Here is a 20,132-nt window from a genome sequence, read left to right on the forward strand (position 1 = left end):
GTAACAAGTAGCATTTATATATTCATTCATTCCCAGGCATGGCTCGAGTACCAGCTACAGAGTATAGGGATAGAAGGATCTTGGAAATGGTGTCCCAAGTAAATTCTCAGAATGTGGCTATGGTTGGTGCTCAGAGTACTTCAAAACTTCACATTGTTAGTGGGGAGTATGGTTGCAAGAAGGCAGAAATCCGTGGGGGCTCCCTGGAGCTGCTAGTGGGATTCTCCTAAGGTGCAGGGGTGGTTCATGGGATCCAGGGGTGGGGCCTCAAGAAAAGCTAGAATCAGGATGGGGAAGGCTTAGGATCCTAGGACAGGCCTTAGTTTCTCTCTATTCCCCAGGCTCCATGGCCAAGTCAATTCCCAGGAAGGAGAGTCTTATTGGCCCAATAAGGGTTAAGTGACAACTCCCCCCACCCCCCAAGTCCAATCAAAAGTAGCTAGGTGAGTAGGGTCACAGGGCTGCTGGGGCCCTTGTGTATACCTGGGGTTGATCTGAGACCTAGGGGATGGGTGAGCTAGGCAGATTTCTCCAACCTTGCTCATTCAACTGTTTTCTTTGGGAAGGACATACTGAGTTCCCATGGAGACTAGGTCCTGCCGCTTGCCACCCTCCCTCCTCCCAGTGGAGTGTGCAGTGGAGCTGGGTGAATGGGCTTTGGCCTTAGTGTTCATGAATTACTAAGCTGGTCAAGCAGGTGGCATATGCTCTCAATGAATGCATATTCTTGTTGGGAAATGATAACTATGACAAAGTTACAAGAAGCTATGAGAGGAAGAGGGAGGCAGAGTTCTGGTAGTGTAGGTCAGATCCCTGGGAAGACGACTCTGAGACGGGGTTCCCCTGAGCTTCTCTGGGGAGCCCTCCCAAGAGCCACACCTCTGAGGGAGAGCAGCCAGGCAGAGAAAATTTCAGAGCCCACAGTCAGTTCTTCGGGGGGCTTTGAAAGTGGGGTGACCCTTTAAAGTTGTCCCAGTTGAGGCAAGAGGTCCAGGCCTTTGGACTGGCATTGGCCAGTTATCAGACTAAGGCTACACTTGGAGAGGGGGTGTGACTTTGAGGCACTCCTACCCTGCAAGTTCAATGCCCAGAGAGGAACTCAGCTCAGGACTCTCAGCAAGCAACAACCCCAGCCCCCAGCCCCTGGGGATGAGAGCTTTAGGCCTGAAGAGGGAACGTGCCCAGCACGTCCACCACAGCAGGCTCTTCTCTGCACTCTCGGAAGGATGGTATAATATGCAGCAGGGCTGACCATGGGCAGGAACAGGGCCACCAAGGCACTGCCCCACCCCTAAGGCCTAGCCCCATCTGTGGCCAGGATGGCCCTGGGTAGGATGGCCCTGGTGGGGAAGGTGCTGTCCCCCTGCTTTTCTCCATATCATGTTCTCTCCAGATTCCGTATCCTCAGATTATGATCCTCAGACTCAAGGAGCGTTCAAGTAAGGATCCCAGTGAGTTTGAGTCAAGTGGGTGACCTGCACTCCCCACTCGGTTATTCGAGGATCTGTATTCTGTACCAAGCCCCTCCCAGAGCCAGTGGTCCAAGATGACTGTAAGTTAAGGCAGTGGCCCGGAAATGACAGGAGGATCATGGAGAGTAGCTGTCTTGTCATTGTCCAGCTGAGTGTACTGAGTGCTTTCGAACTCTCTCTCTCCTCTACACTGGCCCCTGCCCTGGAGGGGGCATGGCCGTGACCACAGGGAGTAAGGGCCAGAAGGACCGATACTCTCATACAAGGAGGTGGACAGAGTAGGAGATTTCAAGTCACATTGGCCTGGGATTGAATTCTGGCTTTGCTACTTACTAGCTGTGTGACCCTGGGGAAGTTGCTTGACCCCTCTGAGCTTGATTTTTCTCATCTGTAAAATGTCAAAAATGGCAATATCGTTCTGCCACGTGGACTTGTGAGGGTTAAATGGAACTTATTTGGTATGGAATAATAAAGGTTTATTACTATTATTATAGGAATGACCCAGCTAACCTGCTTTTTTTCTCCTTCTAGCTGCTGACATGGCCTCCAGAAACTTCTTCAGGAGCCTTTGGCCTCCTGTGGGATCTCAGTGTGAATGGGCTCTTCCATCAGTCTGGTCAGTACTAGGGAGCAGAGTGGAGACTTTTGCCCTGAGTACCCAAGCTCGAGAGCCTATATAATACACAGCTCTCCGCAGCCCTGGAGCATGGCATGCAGGAGAGGTGCTGGTGGGGACATTGCATCACTGGGACATGGAGACATCGGGCCATCTTTGGCTCTGGCTCCAGCATTAGTAAAAAGCTGAGCCAACAGGCTCCTTGGCACCTTGATCTGGCTTCAGACCCATATGTCACTGTGGCCAAGTCCAGGCTGACCTCACAGACTCTTGGGATCCCAGAACAATCTGGAACATGAGTTTTCTGGACTTAAAGGGACAGCTTGCCTCTGAGTTCTTCCTGCGGGCCCCAGTTTGCTTGGGAGGGTTTCAGGAACATCTGCATCTAATCAGGGAAGCTCCTTGTGTTGGAGTCACCAAGGGGGAGGGCCTTGAACCTGTGCCTCCACCAGTAGTCCCCCTTGGCTCCTTGGGTATCAGCAGAGCCCCTAAGTTTGATCCAGGCAAAAATGAGAGCCCTAAGTCTGTACCTTCGTCCTGACATTGAAAAGGTGATTTAGGTCATCTCTATACCTAAAGATGTTCAGAGTTCCACAGAGCAATCAGTTTTCCCTTTAGTGGCTATACCCTTCCCATGCTGTCATCATTTGGTACCTGAACCTAGACACTTGGGCACCAAAAGCTATCATGTAGCAAGTTGAAAGGTGCTTACAGCAGACAGGGAGAGGGATTCACCGGTGTCCAGAGCCCGCTTTTGCCCACAGCTGTAATCTGCCCACCCTCCCACTAAAATTTGAAAGCACCTAACCCTAAAGACCAAAGTTATAGACCCATCATGCAGCATTAAGCCCCTGCCCCACTGGCCCTTTGGATTTCTGCTTTTGTGCCTCTTGTACTTAAGGAGTTGATTGAGCTGGGGCCCATCTGTCAAATGAGAGCATTCCAGACTCCCGCATCCCCTCCCCTCCTCCCCCATTCCCCATCCCCACGCTGGGACCCTTGTAACTGAGGTCTTCTGAATAGCACCAGTCTGGGCATCCCCACCCTTTTCATAACCTCTGCCCCTGCAGCCCGAGCTGCCCTTTTTTGAACCTCTGGGGCCTCCTCTGCGGCATGCCTGCCCTTTTGGGGAACAGAGGCCTTCCTTGTCTTGCTCCTCTCCTCCATGCCGTGGTATGTGTTTCCTCCCGCAGAGGCAGAGGGGACATCCCACTCTTTTTTGCTTCTTGTTCCATCATCCCTGATTCACTTGTCTTATCATCCCCATCAGGAGGGGCCAGGATCCTGCTCTGAAGTTCCCAGCCAGTTCACCTCTGGCTCCAGAGAGTTTCTCATGGTATCACTTGAGAGCCCAGCCTGGGCTTCTCTTTCTTTCCCTTTGGGATAGAGACTGGCCTAGAGAATTCCATGCCAAGGTTGGGATCTTGACGATTTGGGGAAGGTCAAAGTCCAGGTCCACAAAAGAATTGAAAGCAGGGACTTAAACAGGTATTTGTACACCCAGGTTCATAGTAGCATTATTCACAAATAGCCAGAAGGTGGAAGTAACCCAGGTGTCACTGACGGATGAGTGGATAAAATGTGGTATATACATGCAATGGAATACTATTCAGCATTCAAAAGGAGGGAAATCTCTGACACAGGCTACAACATGGGTGAACTGTGAGGACATTATGCTGAGTGAATAAGCCAGGCACAAAAGGACAAGTACTGTACGGGCCACGTATGTGGAGTACCTACAGGCATCAAGTTCGTAGAGACAGAGCATGGAATGGTGGTTGCCAGGACCCAGGAGAAGGGGCAGTGGAAAGTTAGTGTGTAATGGGGACAGAGTTTCAGTTTGGGAGGATGAAAAAGTTCAGGAAATGGACAGTGGTGATGGTTGCACAACAGTGTGAGGGTACTTAACACTGCTGAACTGTGCACTTCAAAATGGCTAAGGGGAAATTTTTATGTTACGTGGCTTTTACCATAACTATAAATAAATAAGTAAATAAAATAAAATAAAAATAAAATAAAATAAAATAAAATAAAATAAAATAAAATAAAATAAATAGGTGCCAGCAGAGAATCTACCAAAAGCTGGAACTAAAAATCAACCGCCAGTTCAAGAAGTATGTGTAAGGTTACATTAGATCTAGAATGGGTATAAAAGGAAGTCGTGCTCCTCAGGATTTGTTAGCAACTTGAGGTGCTCTGAGTGTCCTTGTCCTCTGTAGGACACAGCCCTCTAGGGCAGAACCTGCGAGCTGCCTTCCCTCCAATTTGGAACTGCAATCGAAGTATGTGTTTTCAGGTTGCCTGGCCTTTCTCTTTAGTAAAATGGGGAGATTTGCATGTGTGTAAATTTCCATCCCTTGCTGGAGTTTGTGGTGACTGGCTGTTTTTCACAGACAACCCTGGGGAAGGTCTTACAGTCCTGAGTAAAGGGAGAGCTAAGGCTGGCCCAGGCCTCAGAGTGGACTGTTACAGGTGTGCCCTGGATGACTGGGGCTGAGGGCTGAGCAGGGTTCAGGTCCGGGGGTCACTGGAGTTTTGGAGTATGGTGGATATTGCTTTCCTACATTGAGAAGCAGCACACATCACCTGTTAAAAGCTCCTTGGTGAGCTCGAAGGCTAGGATATTTCAGAACACTGACATTTTTCACTGCAAGGGATGTTTATGCATTTATTTAGAAAACATACATTGAGTGTCTCCTCTGTTCAGTACTTCGCTAGATGGCAGAGGAAGATACAGGGATGAATAATGTGTGGTTCCTGCCCTCAGAAGGCTGACAGCCAAGTGGGAGGAGATGAAATGCACAATTACAACAGGAGATAGACACAACCACAAAACTGTGGGAATTCCAAGGAGAGGAAGATTACTTCTAGCTAGGTGGGGTTGGGGTGCAGGGAGGCTGGAAACAGGAAGTGCTTTGTAAGAAAGAAGGCAGTTGAATCATCTCTCAAAAGATATATAAGGCAGGGATGGCAAACTCACTTGTCTGTGGGGACCAAGTGAGTGAGTGACTAGAGAGTTCCTGCCCTAAGAGGCTAGTAGGTCTGGTATTCACACATCTCTCCTTTTTTTTTTTTTTTAAGTTTATTTATTTTGAGAGAGAGAGTGTATGTGCAAGCACAGGGGGAGGGGCAGAGAGAGAGGAGAGAGAGAATCCCAAGCAGGCTCCATGCTGTCAGCTCAGAGCCCTGCCTGACAGCCCAACACTACCCAACCTCATGAACCATGAGATCATGACCTGAGCCGAAATCCAGAGTTGACACTTAACTGACTAAGCCACGTAAATGCCCCCAGATCTCTCCATTTTCAAGAGCAGCTGTGTTTTAGTCAGTTTAACTTTGACTGTGACAAATACCCAATTAAGAAAAGTTTATTGTCTCACATGACAATAAATCCACATGTGAGGGGTTCCATGGTATGCTTAGTGGATCTGCAGTATCAGGGCTCCAGTTTTAGCTTCTGTGTTACCCTTCTCACTATATCTCCTCAAGGTTGCAAAATGGCTGCCATAGCTCCAAGCATCATCATGTTCTCATGATACAGCAGTTCAAGGCAGAAAGAAGAGTGGAGGAGAAGAGGTCATCCTTTCTCTTATTTTTCTCTCGTTTTACCAGGACACTTTCCATTTTGTTTCATTAGACAGAATTGGGTCACAGCCTTTAGAGGACATTTGCCATGTTTTCTGACTGATACCATTTGAACAGCATGACTATGTTTGAAGAATTTTTAGCCTCCTGATCCTCCCTCCCCCTCCAGGGTACAATCCTGGAGACTCACTTTTCCAGCCTCCTTTCTAATATTTGAATTTTTAGTTTGGAATTTCCATTTAGTTCTGTATTTTTTTTTTATAGTCTGTATTTCTCTACTGGGATTTCTTACATGTTCATTCAATATGAGCATATTATCATTTACCACTCTGAGCATAGCTATAACAGTTGCTTTAAATCCTTGTCTGTAATTATAACATCTAGATCATCTAATTCATCAACATGGAAAAATAAGTATGAAAGAGGACATTTATTTAGAGTGAGTAGAGAAGTCATACCAAATACTGGACCTTGGGAGGTTTAGATCCCTTTCTTCTAGATCTCTTTAGATCTAGAAATGTTCATGTAGAAATGACCATTGGTTGTAGCCTGTCTTCCCTTCCCTAACCTAGAACATTCACAGGGGGCCATGCCAGTGAGGACCTCAGAGCTTAAACTTCATTAACTTTACCGTCAATTGGCTTCTAACACATAACAAACTGCTTTCTATTTAAACACCCAGAGCTTTTTTTCTGTTGCCTGTAGCTCAGAGCCCTGACCGACCCAATAGCCACCCCAGGCCAGTCCCTGCAAAGATAAGCAGGTTGACATGATTCATCTGCTGGGGTGGACCCACTTTCCTTGAGCAGACACCCAAACAATACCAGGGATGATGGGGAGCATGGCTGTTGGGTCAGCAGCCAGTATAACCTGCGGTAGTCAGAATACGTATGTGAAATCTCCTCTTGGTAATGAATTCAGTTAAAAGACCAAACCCCCCAAACCCCCACTGTGAACCCATCTGCAGACTGTATTCCACTGTAGGTGCTATATAGCACCACTGACTTGCAGCCCTGCGGGTCAGATTTGGGAGAGATGCAAGGGAAGGAGGGAGCACTGGGAACAAAGACGAGGAGGAAGGGAGAGTAGGGCTCCCTTAAAGGGGTAGATTAGGAGATAAGACTGGATGTTTGAAGCCAGATCTCAGAGGATGGTGGGGGCCGTTGCAGGCACAGTGAAGTGTTGTTAATATTTATCAAGACTGGGACAGAATTTGTGTTGTTTAGATGTAATTCACATACCATGTAATTCACTCTTTTAAAGTGTATGATTCAATATGATTCATAGAGTTGCTCAACCATCACCACTAATTCCAGAACATTTTCATCACCCCGGAAAAAAACCTCATACCCATCAGTGGTCACTTCCCAACCCCTCACTCCTCCCAGCCCCTGGCAGCCCTTAATCTACATTCTGTCTCCATGAACTTGCTTATTCTGGACATTTCATATAAATGTAATGATATAATGTGTGACCTTTTGTATCTGGTTTCTTTCATTTAGCATAATATTTGCAAGGTTCATGCATGTTGTAGCATGTATCAGTACTTTATTCTTTTTTATGGCTGAATAATATTCCATTGTATGGATGTACCGTATTTTATCCATTCATCTGTTGGTGGACACTTGCTTTGTTTCCACTTTTTTACTATTGTGAATAATGCTACGATAAACATTTGCACGCATATGTTTATGGGGACATGTGTTTTCAGTTCTCTTGGGTGTACACTTAAGAGTGGAATTGCTGGATCATATGTTGACTATATGTTTAACTTTTTGAAGGATTGCCAAACTATTTTCTCAAGTGGCTGCATCATTTTGCATTCCCACCAACAATGTAGGAGGGTTCCAGTTTCTTCACACCCTTGCCAACATTTGTTACTGTCCATCTTTTAATAGCCAAAACTAGTGGGTGTTAAGTGGTATCTTGTGGTTTGGATTTGCATTTCTCTAATGACTAAGGATTTTCAGCATCTGTTCATATATTCATTGGCTATTTGTATGTCTTCTTTGGGGAAACATCTGTTCAAGTTTAGCCCATGTTTTGATTGGGTTGTTGGTCTTTTTTTGTTGAGTTGCAGGAGTTCTTTATATACTCTAGATACTTGGGGAGCCTGGGTGGCCTAGGGGAGTCAGGGGACTCCCCTGGGGAGGCCTGGGGAGTCGTTTGAGCATCCGACTTCGGCTCAGGTCTTGATCTCAGGGTTTGTGGGTTCGAGCCCCGTGTCAGGCTCTGTGCTGACAGCTCGAATCCTGGAGCCTGCTTCAGATTCTGTGTCTCCCTCTCTCTTGGTACCCTTCCTTCCGCTTGCACTCTGTCTCTCAAAAATGAATAAACGTTAAAAAAACTGTATATATTCTAGATACTAGACCCTCACCAGATATGTGATTTGCAGATATTTTTTCCCATTCTGTGGTTTTTGTTTTCACTTTCTTGTTAGTGGCCTTTGATGCACAAGTTTTAAATTTTGATGAAGTCTAATTTATCTAACATTTTCCTATTGTTTCCTATGCTTTTGGTGTCAAATAAGACACCATTTCCTAGTCCAAGGTCATGAATATTTTTCCCTTTGTTTCCTTCTGAAAGATTTATTCTTTTGGCTCTTGCATTTAACTCTTTGATTTACTCTGAGTTGGTTTTTTTTTTAATATGGTGTGAGATAGGGGTTCAGCTTCATTCTTCTGCATGTGGGTATCCAATTGTTGAAAAGCAGTATTTGTTGAAAAGACTGTTCTTTCTCCATTCAGTTGGCACCCTTGTTGAAAATCAATTGAGGGGCGCCTGGGTGGCGCAGTCGGTTAAGCGTCCAGCTTCAGCCAGGTCACGATCTCGCGGTCCGTGAGTTCGAGCCCCGCGTCGGGCTCTGGGCTGATGGCTCGGAGCCTGGAGCCTGTTTCCGATTCTGTGTCTCCCTCTCTGTCTGCCCCTCCCCTGTTCATGCTCTGTCTCTCTCTGTCCCAAAAATAAAAATAAAAAACGTTGAAAAAAAAATTAAAAAAAAAAAAAAGAAAGAAAATCAATTGACCATAGATACAAGAGTTTATTTCTGGATTCTCAGTTTTATTCCATGAGTTATATATCCTTATGCCAGTACCCCAAATTCTTGATTGCTACAGCTTGCAGTATTGAAATTGGGAAGTGTGAGTCTTCTAGCTTTGCTCTTTTCAAAATTATTTTGGCTATTCTGGGTCTCTTGTATTTCCATATTAATTTTAGGATGGCTTGTGAACCTCTGTAAAAATGACAGCTGGGGTTTTGATAGTGATTGTGTTGAATCAGTAGATAACTTTGAGTATTACTGCCATTTTAATAATATTGAGTCTTCCAATCCACAAATATGGAATATCTTCCCATTTATTTAGATCTTCTTTAATTTCTTTCATCAGTGTGTCTTATACTTTTGTTAAATTTATTCCTAAGTATTTTATTATTTTTGATGCTATTATAAATGGAATTTTTTCCTTCATTTTCTTTTCAGGTTGTTCCTTACTGGTGTGTAGAAAGACAGCAGATTTTTGTATACAGACCTTGTATCCTGCAACCTTGCCGAACTCGTTTATTAGCTCTAATTGTTTTTTTAATGGCAGAATTTGGTTTTGAAAGCAAACATGTTCTTGTGCAATTAATTGCTTGAAAGAAATGACCTCACGTTTCTTTAGCAAACGTGCTTTGGCTGTGCCAGCGTAGGACTGGCCAGTAACTGTGCCAGCACACTGAGTAGGCAGCAGTGCCTGGAGAAAAGGAGCCCTATCAATGAGATCGAAACACTCTAGAGAAGGAGTAAAACACGCGTAGGTTCTGTCCTTTCGTCTTCCAACAGTGTTGTTCATTCTTACCTACCCATTCCATTCCTTACCAGCTTCTATAATATTTGTGTAGGAGGGGGAGAATATAACAAAATAAAATGACCCTGGCCAGTACATTCTTTGGATATTTTTTAAGTGGGCGAGAAACTTAGTTCTCAGAAAAAATTAGTTTCATTTTCTTTGTGTCTTTGGACACTTTGTTCTTCCTCACGTGGTCACCATGCTTTTTCTTTCTGTCCCCAGGGCTCCAGTATTATAGTCATTGGGGCTTTGGCGCTCCCTTGGACAGGCCTCTGTTTTGCGGGTCACTTTCTTTTCTGTCATTGTTTGCTTGTATTCTATCTCCTTTCTCCTTCTCTACCTTCCTTTCTTGCTCCTTCTCAGATAATATTTATAAGATTGCTTCTTGTAAAAAGAATAAAACAAAACAAAACCGAGACAAATAACCTTGTTAGCTAGGTAAACCCTGTTGTTATTATCTCAAAGTATTCTATGTATATTAAGTGCAGAAAATTCAAATACCAGGAAAAAAAGAAAATTCAAATACTAGAGAAAGGTGCAAAATTAAAAGTGAAAGCTTCCCTGCCCACCCACTCCCAATGGCCACTTCCTCTCCCCAAGTAGTTATTATTAAGAGTTTCATGTGATTATTTCTATGAGCAAAATTAATGCACAATCCACATAACACATGTTTTGTATTTATAGATTTACTTACATCGTATTTCTCCTGACACTTTGGTATTCATCTTAAGTTACCTCCAGTAGAGAGTTAATCTTCTAGGATTTTCCCAGCTCTCTCCCCTGGATGTCAGGAGAGGCCACAGTCTACACAATGCAAGTCAGACAGGATTTTCTAGACCAGGGGTCTCCAGCGTGGGGGACCTTTGAGGTGGGATGAGCCACCAGGTGTAAAAGAAAACATTAACACCTATATTTACATTTTAACCCATCTTTCTTTTTCTTAAGTTTTATTGAGGTATGTAATTGACACACATTAACCTGTACATATTTAAAGTATGCAATCTATTCACTTGACATATGTATATACCCATAAAACTGTCATCATTAGCAAGATAATGATGTTCAATGCCCTCAAAGTTTCCTTGTGCATCTATGTAATAAATTTATCTCTCCTTTCCCTTTTGTCTGTAGGAAACCACTGATCTACTTTCTGTCACTACAGATCAGTTTGCATTCTCTAGAATTTTATATAAATAGATGGAATCATGCAATGGGTACTTTTTTTGGGGGGGGTCTGGCTTCTTTCACACAGGATAATTTGAAATCCATCTTTGTTGTTGTATGTATCCATAGTTTATTCCTTTTCATAGCTGAGTGGTATTTCATTGTATGGATATCCTATCCCTACTGATGGACATTTGGGTTTTTTTTCTTTCAGTTTGGGGGGCTATTAAAATCTGCTGTAAACATTCTTATGCAGGTCTTTATATGGACATTTGCTTTCTTTCCCTTGGGGTAAATATCTATGAGTGGATAGGCTGGGTCATATGATAAATGTATGTTTAAAGTGCTTTTTTTTTTAAGTTTATTTTTTCTTTAGTAATGTCTATACCCAATGTGGAGCTTGAACTCAAAACCTCAAGATCAAGAGTCTCCTCCTCTTACAACTGAGCCAGCCAGACATCCCTGTATGTTTAAGTTTTTAAGACATTGCCATACTGGGGAGCCTGGGTGGCTCAGTTGGTTAAGTGTCTGTCTGACTCTTGGTTTCAGTTCAGGTCATGATCTCACAGCTTCCTGTGTTCGAGCCCCACATCGGGCTCTGTGCTGGCAGCATGGAGTCTACTTGGGATTCTCTCTCTTTCCTTCTCTCTGCCCCTCTCCCACTTGCTCTGTCTCTCTCTGTCTCTCTCTCTCTCAAAAGAAAAAAATAATAATAAATTGCCAAACTGTTTTCTAAAGTGACCCTGCCATTTCCCTGCCAGCAGTGTAGGAGAGTTCCAGTTGTTCCACATCCTTCCACCACTTAGGTATAGTCAGTCCTTTTTTTTTTTTTTTTTTTAATGTTTACTTTTGAGAGAGAGAGGGAGGGAGAGAGAATGAGAGAATGAGTGGGGGAGGAGCGGGGGGGGGGGGGGGGACAGAGGATCCAAAGCAGGCTCTGTGCTAATAGCAGAGTCTGACACAGGACTCAAACCCATGAACCGTGAGATCGTGACCTGAGCTGAAGTCAGGTGCTCAACCAACTGAGCCACCCAGGGGCCTCTAATCAGTCTTTTTAATAGGTATGTAGCGGTAGCTCATTGTGCTTTTAATTTTCATTTCCCTAAGGACTGGTGATCTTTGCATCAGCTTATTTGCCATCTGTGTGTCTTTAGTTAAATGTCTACTTAGTTTTTTGGTCCACTTGCTTATTGGGTTGTCTTCCTATTGAATTGTAAGAGTTCTGTATATATTCTTTTTTTTTTTTTAGTTTATTTTGAGAGAGAAGAAGCAGAGGGGAGGGGCAGAGAGAGGGAGAGAGAGGATCCCAAGCATGCTCTGCACTGACAGTGCAGAGCTAATCCAACATGGGACTCAAACCCATGAACCTGTGAGATCATGACATGAGCAGAAATCAAAAGTTGGACACCCAACTGACTGAGCCACCCAGGTGTCCCCTGTATATATTCTAATTACAGTTCTTGGTCAGTACATTTTTTGCAAATATTCTCCCCTAGTCTGTGGCTTTCCTTTTCATTTGTATGACCGTATGTTTTGAAGAACAAACGTTTTTATGTTTTAATGACGTACAATTTATTGATGTTTTATCGTTGGTGTTTTTAGTGTTGTATTTAAGAAATATTTGTGAGGGGCACCTGGGTGGCTCAGTCAGTTGAGTGTTAGGTTAAGCATCTGACTTTGGCTCAGGTCATGATCTCATGGTTTGTGAGTTCAAGCCCCGCGTAGGGCTCTGTGCTGACAGCTCAGAGCCTGGAGCCTGCTTTGGATTCTGTGTCCCCCTCTCTCTCTGTCCCTCCCCTGTTCATGCTCTGTCTCTCTCAAAAATAAAAATAACCATAAAAAAAACTTTTAAAAAAAGTAAGAAATATTTGTGAAACCTGGGTCGCCAAGATCTTTTCTTGTTTTCTTCTACAAATTTCATAATTAAGTTTTATAATTTACACTTTTTATAATTAAAATAAGTTTAATACTTTATAATTAGCCTTACATTTTTAGGTCAGTGGTCCATTTCACTGGTGTAAGGTTAAGCTTAATTTCTCAACATATGGCTATACAATATTACCAACACATTTTCAACACATTTGTTGAAAAGATTATTCTTACTGAATTGAATTAACTTGGTATGTTTATTCAGAAACCAATCGATCATATATGTGTGGGTCTATTTCTGAACTCTAGTTTGTTTCATTGACTTATAGGTCTAATTTTATCCCCACTGTCTTTATACTGTAGTTTTATAAGTGTTGAAATCAGATAGTTTAAATCCTTCAACTTCATATTCTTTCTGAAACTTTTTTGGCTCTTCTAGGTCCTTTGCATTTTCATATAAATTTTAGAATGAGCTTGTCATTTTCTACCAAAAAAAAAAAAATTCTGCCGGAGTCTTTATTGGGATTGCACTGAATCTATAGATCAATATGGGGCAGATTGACAGACTTAAGAATATTAAGCCCTCCAATCCATGCACATGGGATGTCTCTCCATTTATTTAGATCTTCAGTTTCTTTCTTTTTTTTTTTTTTAATGTTTATTGATTTTTGACAGAGAGAAACAGAGCACGAGCAGGGGAGGGGCAGAGAGAGAGGGAGACACAGAATCCAAAGCAGGCTCCAGGCTCTGAGCTGTCAGCACAGAGCCAGACGTGGGGTTTGAACTCACGAACTGTGAGATCATGACCTGAGCCAAAGTTGGACCCTTAACCCACTGAGCCACCCAGGTGCCCTAGTTTCTTTCTACATTTTGATGTACAAGTTTTGCAATTCTTTTGCTAAATTTATTCCTGAGTATTTTATTATTTTTGATACTATTATAAAATGAATTGTTTTCTTTCCTTTTTTTTTTTTAATGTTTATTTTCTTGAGAGAGACAGAGTGCGAACAGGGGAGGGGCAGAGAAAGAGAGGGAGACACAGAATCTGAAGCAGGCTCCAGGCTCTGAGCTGTCAGCACAGAGCCTGATGCAGGGCTCGAACTCACAAACCGTGAGATTATGACCTGAACCAAAGTAGGATGCTTAACCGACTGAGCCACCCAGGCACCCCAAAATGAATTGTTTTCTTAATTTCATTTTCAAATTGTTCATTTTGTACTACTCTATAATCGATTTTTGCATGTTGATCTTTATCCTACAGACTTGATAAACTCCTACTTTGCTGAGAATTTTTAAAAAATTTTTTAAATGTTTATTTTTGAGAGAGAGACAGAGAGACAGAGTGTGAGTGGGAGAGGGGCAGAGAGAGAGGAAGACACGGAATCTGAAGCAGGCTCCAGGCTCTGAGCTGTTAGCACAGAGCCTGATGTGAGGCTCCAACTCATGAACCAGGAGATTGTGACCTGAGCTGAAGTCAGATGTTTAACCGACTGAGCCACCCAGGTGCCTCTCTTCTTCAGTCCCTTAACATGGTGAATTACATTGACTGATTTTTGAATGTTTATTTTTGCATCCTTGCGTTCTGGAATAATCCTATTTGGTTATGATGTATTAATTTCATATATTTTATTGGATTCAATCTGGTAAAGTTTTGTTTAGAACTCTTAACATTTATGTTCGCTAAAGATAATAGTCTGTAGGTTTCTCTTTCTGGTTTTGGTGTCAGAGTAATACTGACTTCATAGAATGTGTTAAGAGGTATTTGCTCTTCTTCAGTATTCTGGAAAAGTTTGTGTAGAACTGGTATTATTTCTTCCTTAAATGTTTGGTAAAATTAGCCAGTGGAACCATCTGGACCTTGAGTTTACTTTATGGGAAGATTTTTAATTACAAATCCAATTGTTAAAAGTAGATATGTGGCTATTTACATTACCTGTTTCTTCTTGAGTGAGCTCTGTTGTTTTGCATCTATTTCACCTAAGTTGTCAAATTAATGGCATAAATTTGTTCATAATATTCTCCTATTATCCTTTTGAAGTCTGTTGGATCAGTGATGATGGCCTCTTTGTCATTCTGATATTGGTAATTTGTTTCTTTCTTCTTCCCAAACATTTGGGTTACAGGTTTATCACCTTTATTGATCTCAAAGAAACAGCTTTTGGTTTCATTGATTTTCCTTAGAGTTTCTCTGTTTTCTGTTTCATTGATTTCTGCTTACCTTTATTTCCTTTCAAATTCTGCTTGTTTGGGGTTTGATCTGTTCTATTTTCCTCCAGTTTTTTAAGGTGGAAATTTAAATCATAGTAGTTCATTTTTTTTTACTGGTGTGTCAAAAGTAGCTCAAACTTGGGGCACCTGGGTGGCTCAGTCGGTTAAGCGTCCAACTTAAGCTCAGGTCATGATCTCACAGTTTGTGAGTTCAAACCCCAGGTCGGGCTCTGTGCTGATAGCTTGGAACCTGGAGCCTGCTTCAGATTCTGTGTCTCCCCCCACCCCCACCCCCGCCCACACACACACATTCTCTCTCTGCCCCTCCCCCACTTGCACTTTGTCTCTCAAAAATTAAAAAATTAAACATTACAAATTATTTAGAAAAAAATTTTAAGTAGCTCAACCTTTTTTTTTAAGAGTTTATTTTTAAGTAATCTCTACCCCCAACATGGGACTCAGAGTCACAACCCCAAGATCAAGTGTCACATGCTTTACTGACTGAGCTAGCCGGGTGCCCCGTAGCTCATGTTTTTTAACTTCTCTTTTTAATATATCATGTATATGGCATATTAGCATAATGGTACATTTGTAGAGCTTATAAATGTATGTTTGTTGGAGGTATAAATTTAAAAAACTTTAATGATAGACATGCACCATGAAAAAAGTTTTGGAGGGCAACAAAAGCATTCTTTGATTAGAGCTGTAGGCTGACGCCTTGCTGGGAAATTTGACATATCGTGGGAACATGGGGATGCATAATGGGTGACAGAGCATAAGATGGGGTGGATGGAGTGGAGACAGGATGTCTGACAGCCACTCCCTTGGGAAGAACCCTGCAGCAGCATGGAGCAGTATCAGGACGCAGATGGAGCTTGGCCATCAGACTGACAGAGTCCTCACCCAAGTGGCCAGCACTGAGCACTCAGGATTGTTTTCAGAGTTGGTGGTAATAACTTAGGTGAGGCACCTGGTATATAGTGGATTCTACTCACAATATGATAGCTGTTATCAAAATGAAAATGTATTTCTTTATGACCCAGAGGTTGTTAGATAAACCAAAGGAGCTAAGGAGCACAAGTTCTCATCTTAATTTCTCTAGTTCTGTTTTGGCCATTTCTGTCTCACTCTATTCTCAGATGATTGGTTTTTGTTTTTGTTTTCTCAGATGATTTCTAAGCGGTCAACAACCCCTTAGTCTGTAGATTCAATTGACCCTTTCTACTCTTCACTGTCTTATTAGGAGTTGTCCCCACTTCACCTGATCTGCCTCTCATGGTGGTCAGGACAGCCTCCTGCTGGGGTGGTAGGAGGCAACCCCCTCAGAGCCTCCGGGAGCCTCTCCAGATGGAGGCCCTGCCTGTGGACACCTGCCCATTGGAGCTCCACGCAGCCTTGCCAGTGGATTCCATCTCCTGTTGTGGTATGGCAGTCACCATCACATGCAAGGAGTATGTCTGTGCTGGGCCCAGGGCCTGGCCCTCTGTTCATGTGGGGGTAACCTTCACGGGGCAGGTGCCTCTACCCCGGGCCAAGGAGACAGGCTGGGATCCAGCTGTATTCTTAATCCCCACACTGGTACTGTGAGAACACTATACAGACCCAAATAAGCAGGCAAACACCGTGAGGACCACCCTGGAGATCCCATCCCCCAGCCCTCTCAGAGCTGTCATTTGCTCGGCATGGCCCCTTCAAAGTCTCCGGTTGGAACCTGACAATAACAGTAATTCAACTTCATAATTGATCCTCCTTTTAAAAACATACTATTGTCTATTGTGATAATAAAAGTTGTTTCCTTGAAAATAATAGTTCACATTTCTAGACATCTTGTGCCAGGCACTGAGTCCAGGGCTTCACCTATCTCATTTAATCACCACAGCACCCTTTCTCAGATAATCAGGTGGCTGGAAAGCCCAGTCTTCACACTGTCTGTGTGACACATGGTCTCCTATGTGTTTGGCTGGACCCTCAGTCCAGCTCGCTTTATCATCTTCTCTGCCTTGCTTTCTGTGCTCCAGCCTCCCTGGCCTTTTCTGCTCATCTCCCCTCCTGCTCTGGGGTCTCTGCATGCGCCACTTTCTCCTCCCTAGATGGTGTCTTCCCTCTTCTCAGCATCTTCCTAGCTTTTGCTTTCCTAACTCCATCTCTGCCCTGGACCAGTGAGCCCCTCTGGCGTTGCCTCATTGGGAAGGTCTGCCCTGCCCTACCCAGCCGTGTCCCCCCTCTCACTCCCTTTCCACTCTCTGTGGCTCTGGTCATAGTTGATGGGCGGATTCTTTGACTCATCTCACCCATTAAGTTGTGAGCTCTAGAGCGCAGGGACCATGGCTTCACTTGTCTTTGTTTTAAGTTCTCTTGAGTTCCTGGCAGCTACACAAGCCAGCATACAGTAGGACTCGGGTGGTATTCGTTGAATGTGTGGCTGAGTGTTGGGGAATGTGTGCCTTGCCTGCAGCGGACATCAGCATCTTTCCCACCAGCCCCTCTGATCCTGTGCGGTCGGTCAGCTGTGGAGCTGTGTGTGCAAGCCAAACTCCAGATGTGCTATCCTGTCCTCCAAGGTCAGAATGCAGGGACCCCATGGGGACAGGCATGTACGCATCACCCCAACCCAGCCGGCATCTCCCTTGTGCCCCTGACTTCTGGAGCATTTGCCTCCTAACCTGCCTCTCTGTCTGACCACCTGTACATCAGGAGTTGTGTGCTGCCTCTCCATGGCTTCTGCTGAGGCCCAGCTGGGTCTGCTCCTGGAACACGTGACAGTGCCTGGCACAGACTTTTAAAGCTCCCTGATTCTAATGTGCAGCCAGACTGAGAAAGTGCCAGGTTATGAGGACTTTGGCCAAGTGCACACACCTCATACAATAATATGGTGAACACTTCTTAATGTTTGTCTTTCAGACCCTGATCAAAAAGCTCCCCCAGGACTATGTCTGAGCTTTAAAACATGCCAAGGCCAGGGTTCTGCCCTTTAAGGTTGTTATGGGGTGCAGCCCGGGCAGGGACATTTTAAAACCTCCCCATATGACTCCAGTAAACAGCCAGGGCTGAGGACCCCTGGGCTCCTTCGCCTTGGAGGCAAGGCTGGGAGCTGTGGGTGTACATGGAGCGGGGACTTCCCTCTGTGGGTTCCTCCCCACACCCACCCCACCCTCAGCATCTGCCAGAGCATGTGAGGGTGAGACCCCGAGTGCAGTTCTGGTGCGAAGGCCATGGCTTTCATTAGCTCGCTGGTTTCCCAAGGTGGCTGCATTGTAGAGTCACTTGGGATTTTTTTCTTAAATTCCAGAGCCCAAGCCAGCCTAATTAAACCACAGTCACGAGAGGTGGGACACAGGTGGCAGTAACTTGTGAAGCTATTCCCTAAAGTGATTCCAGAATGTGCAGATGAGTCTGAGAACTACTGCATTCGGTTCTCAGCAGGGTCCTTGATCTGGAATACAACAAACACCACCATCCCTTAGACTGTAGGGATGTGCTGCCCACGGTGCTGTGTGTGGAGCCCTTTCCCTCTGTTTCTTTTCTTCTTTTAAGAAGTTCTTCATTTCTGTTGTTGTTGTTGTTGTTGTTGTTGTTGTTTTAGGACAGTGTTAGGCTTATGGAATATTTGATTGGAAAGCAGTGCCCACATACTTCCCCGCCCCCCCCCTCCCCCGCCACTTTCCCAACCTAATACACACATAGTTTTTTCTACTACTGACATCTTGTGTTTGTATGCTATATTTGTTAGGATTGATGAGCCATTATTGATACATTCTCATTAACTGAAGGCCATTGTTTAAATTAGGGTTCACTCTTTGTGTTGTACATCCTGTGCATTTTGGTGAATGTATGGCACGTGTCCATCATTACTGTATCATATGCAGCAGTTTCACCACTCTGAACACTCTCTGTGCTCCACCTGTTCGTTCCTCCCCCTCTCCCTCCAAGCTCCTAGTAACCCCCGATCTCTGTGGTCTCTAGAGTTTGCCTTTTCCAGAATGTCATATAATTGGAATCATGCAGTGTGTAACCTTTTCAGATTGGCTCCTTTCACTTAGCAATATGTATTGGAGGTGCCTTTTCATGGCATGATAGCTTATTTCTTCGTATCACTTAGAAGTATTCCATTGTGTAGATGTACCACAGTTTGTTTACCTGTTCACCTCCTGAAGGACATTTCGTAGCTTCTAGTTTTTGGCAATTATGAGAAAAGCTGCTATAAACGTTCACATGCAGCTTTTTGTGTGGCTGTACATTTTCAGTTCAGTTGGGTTAATACCAAGGATTTGTATTTATAAATTACAAAATTGCTGGATTGTATGATAAGAGTATGTTTAGTTTTGAAAGAAACTACCAGGCTGTCTTCCAAATGGCTGTAGCATTTTGCATTCCCACCAGCAAAGAATGAGAGTTCCTGTTGCTCCACATCCTCGTCAGCATTTGGTTATCTTCTGTTTCATTTTAATCTAAAGATCAGGAATATTCCAGAAATCTGAGGTTCACAAATCCAAAGTGAGAGAAAACCTGGTAGGCCATGCATTCAGGGATGTTACTGGGAAGGTTTTGGTTGAGTCTAAATCAGTCTCAAATTCTTGCTTTTTTTTTTTTTTAAATTTTTTAACGTTTATTTATTTTTGAGACAGAGAGAGACAGAGCATGAATAGGAGAGGGGCAGAGAGAGAGGGAGACACAGAATCTGAAACAGGCTCCAGGCTCTGAGCTGTCAGCACAGAGCCTGACATGGGGCTCGAACTCACGGACCATGAGATCATGACCTGAGCCGAAGTCGGATGCTTAACTGACCGAGCCACCCAGGCACCCCTCAAATTCTTGCTTTTTAAATGTGACAGGGTGGTTTGATACCACCTTCCTGAGTCATACTGAGGGGACCTTACATCATTAAAAATAACCCAAGAGTGCATACTGAGGTAGCAAAGCAAGGAAGTGGTTGCCTGGAGTTGAGATGTGACAGCTGGGCCTCTGGCAGCCATCCTGGACCATGAGGTGATCTTAAGGAGGAGAAGCACATGCCGAGAACAGCAGAGCAGAAAACAGGCACCCAAGATCCTCCCAATCAGTCAGGTCCCTGTACCAGTGTGGCCCACACACTTCCACACTTTTTCATCAGAGAGAAAAAAATTCTAGCTTATTTAAGCCCAGGTAGTTTTTTGTTTTGTTTTCAGTCTTTTTGTTATTTGCAGCAGAACCTAGTTCTAGCAGCTATGAGTGGTTCAGTGGTTTGGCACAATACAAGTCTGTCCTACACACTGGGGGCCAGGAATGCTCAATGGTGTTAGGTGACACCAGGCAGTGGTGTGAGTTACAGAGGGCAGGAGAGAGGAGAGGTGGCCTGGGGACGGCATCACCTATCCTGTACACACCCTTACTCACATGAATAAAAGGTCTAGA

General features: G+C 44.0%; 1 protein-coding gene across 5 annotated transcripts in view; it reads left to right on the forward strand.

The window, feature by feature from the left end:
- The window catches only part of FAM178B (family with sequence similarity 178 member B), a 113,625-nt gene that overhangs the window by 41,243 nt on the left and 52,250 nt on the right, over nt 1-20,132 (forward strand). For all 5 annotated transcript variants that reach the window (XM_049651405.1, XM_049651406.1, XM_049651408.1 and 2 more), the window contains one exon: nt 2,004-2,088. In XM_049651405.1, coding sequence (XP_049507362.1) covers nt 2,004-2,088 — 85 coding nt within the window. The remainder of the gene's footprint in view (nt 1-2,003; nt 2,089-20,132) is intronic.

This window comes from Panthera uncia, assembly GCF_023721935.1.
Source record: "Panthera uncia isolate 11264 chromosome A3 unlocalized genomic scaffold, Puncia_PCG_1.0 HiC_scaffold_11, whole genome shotgun sequence".
In the NCBI taxonomy this organism is placed as follows: domain Eukaryota; kingdom Metazoa; phylum Chordata; class Mammalia; order Carnivora; family Felidae; genus Panthera; species Panthera uncia.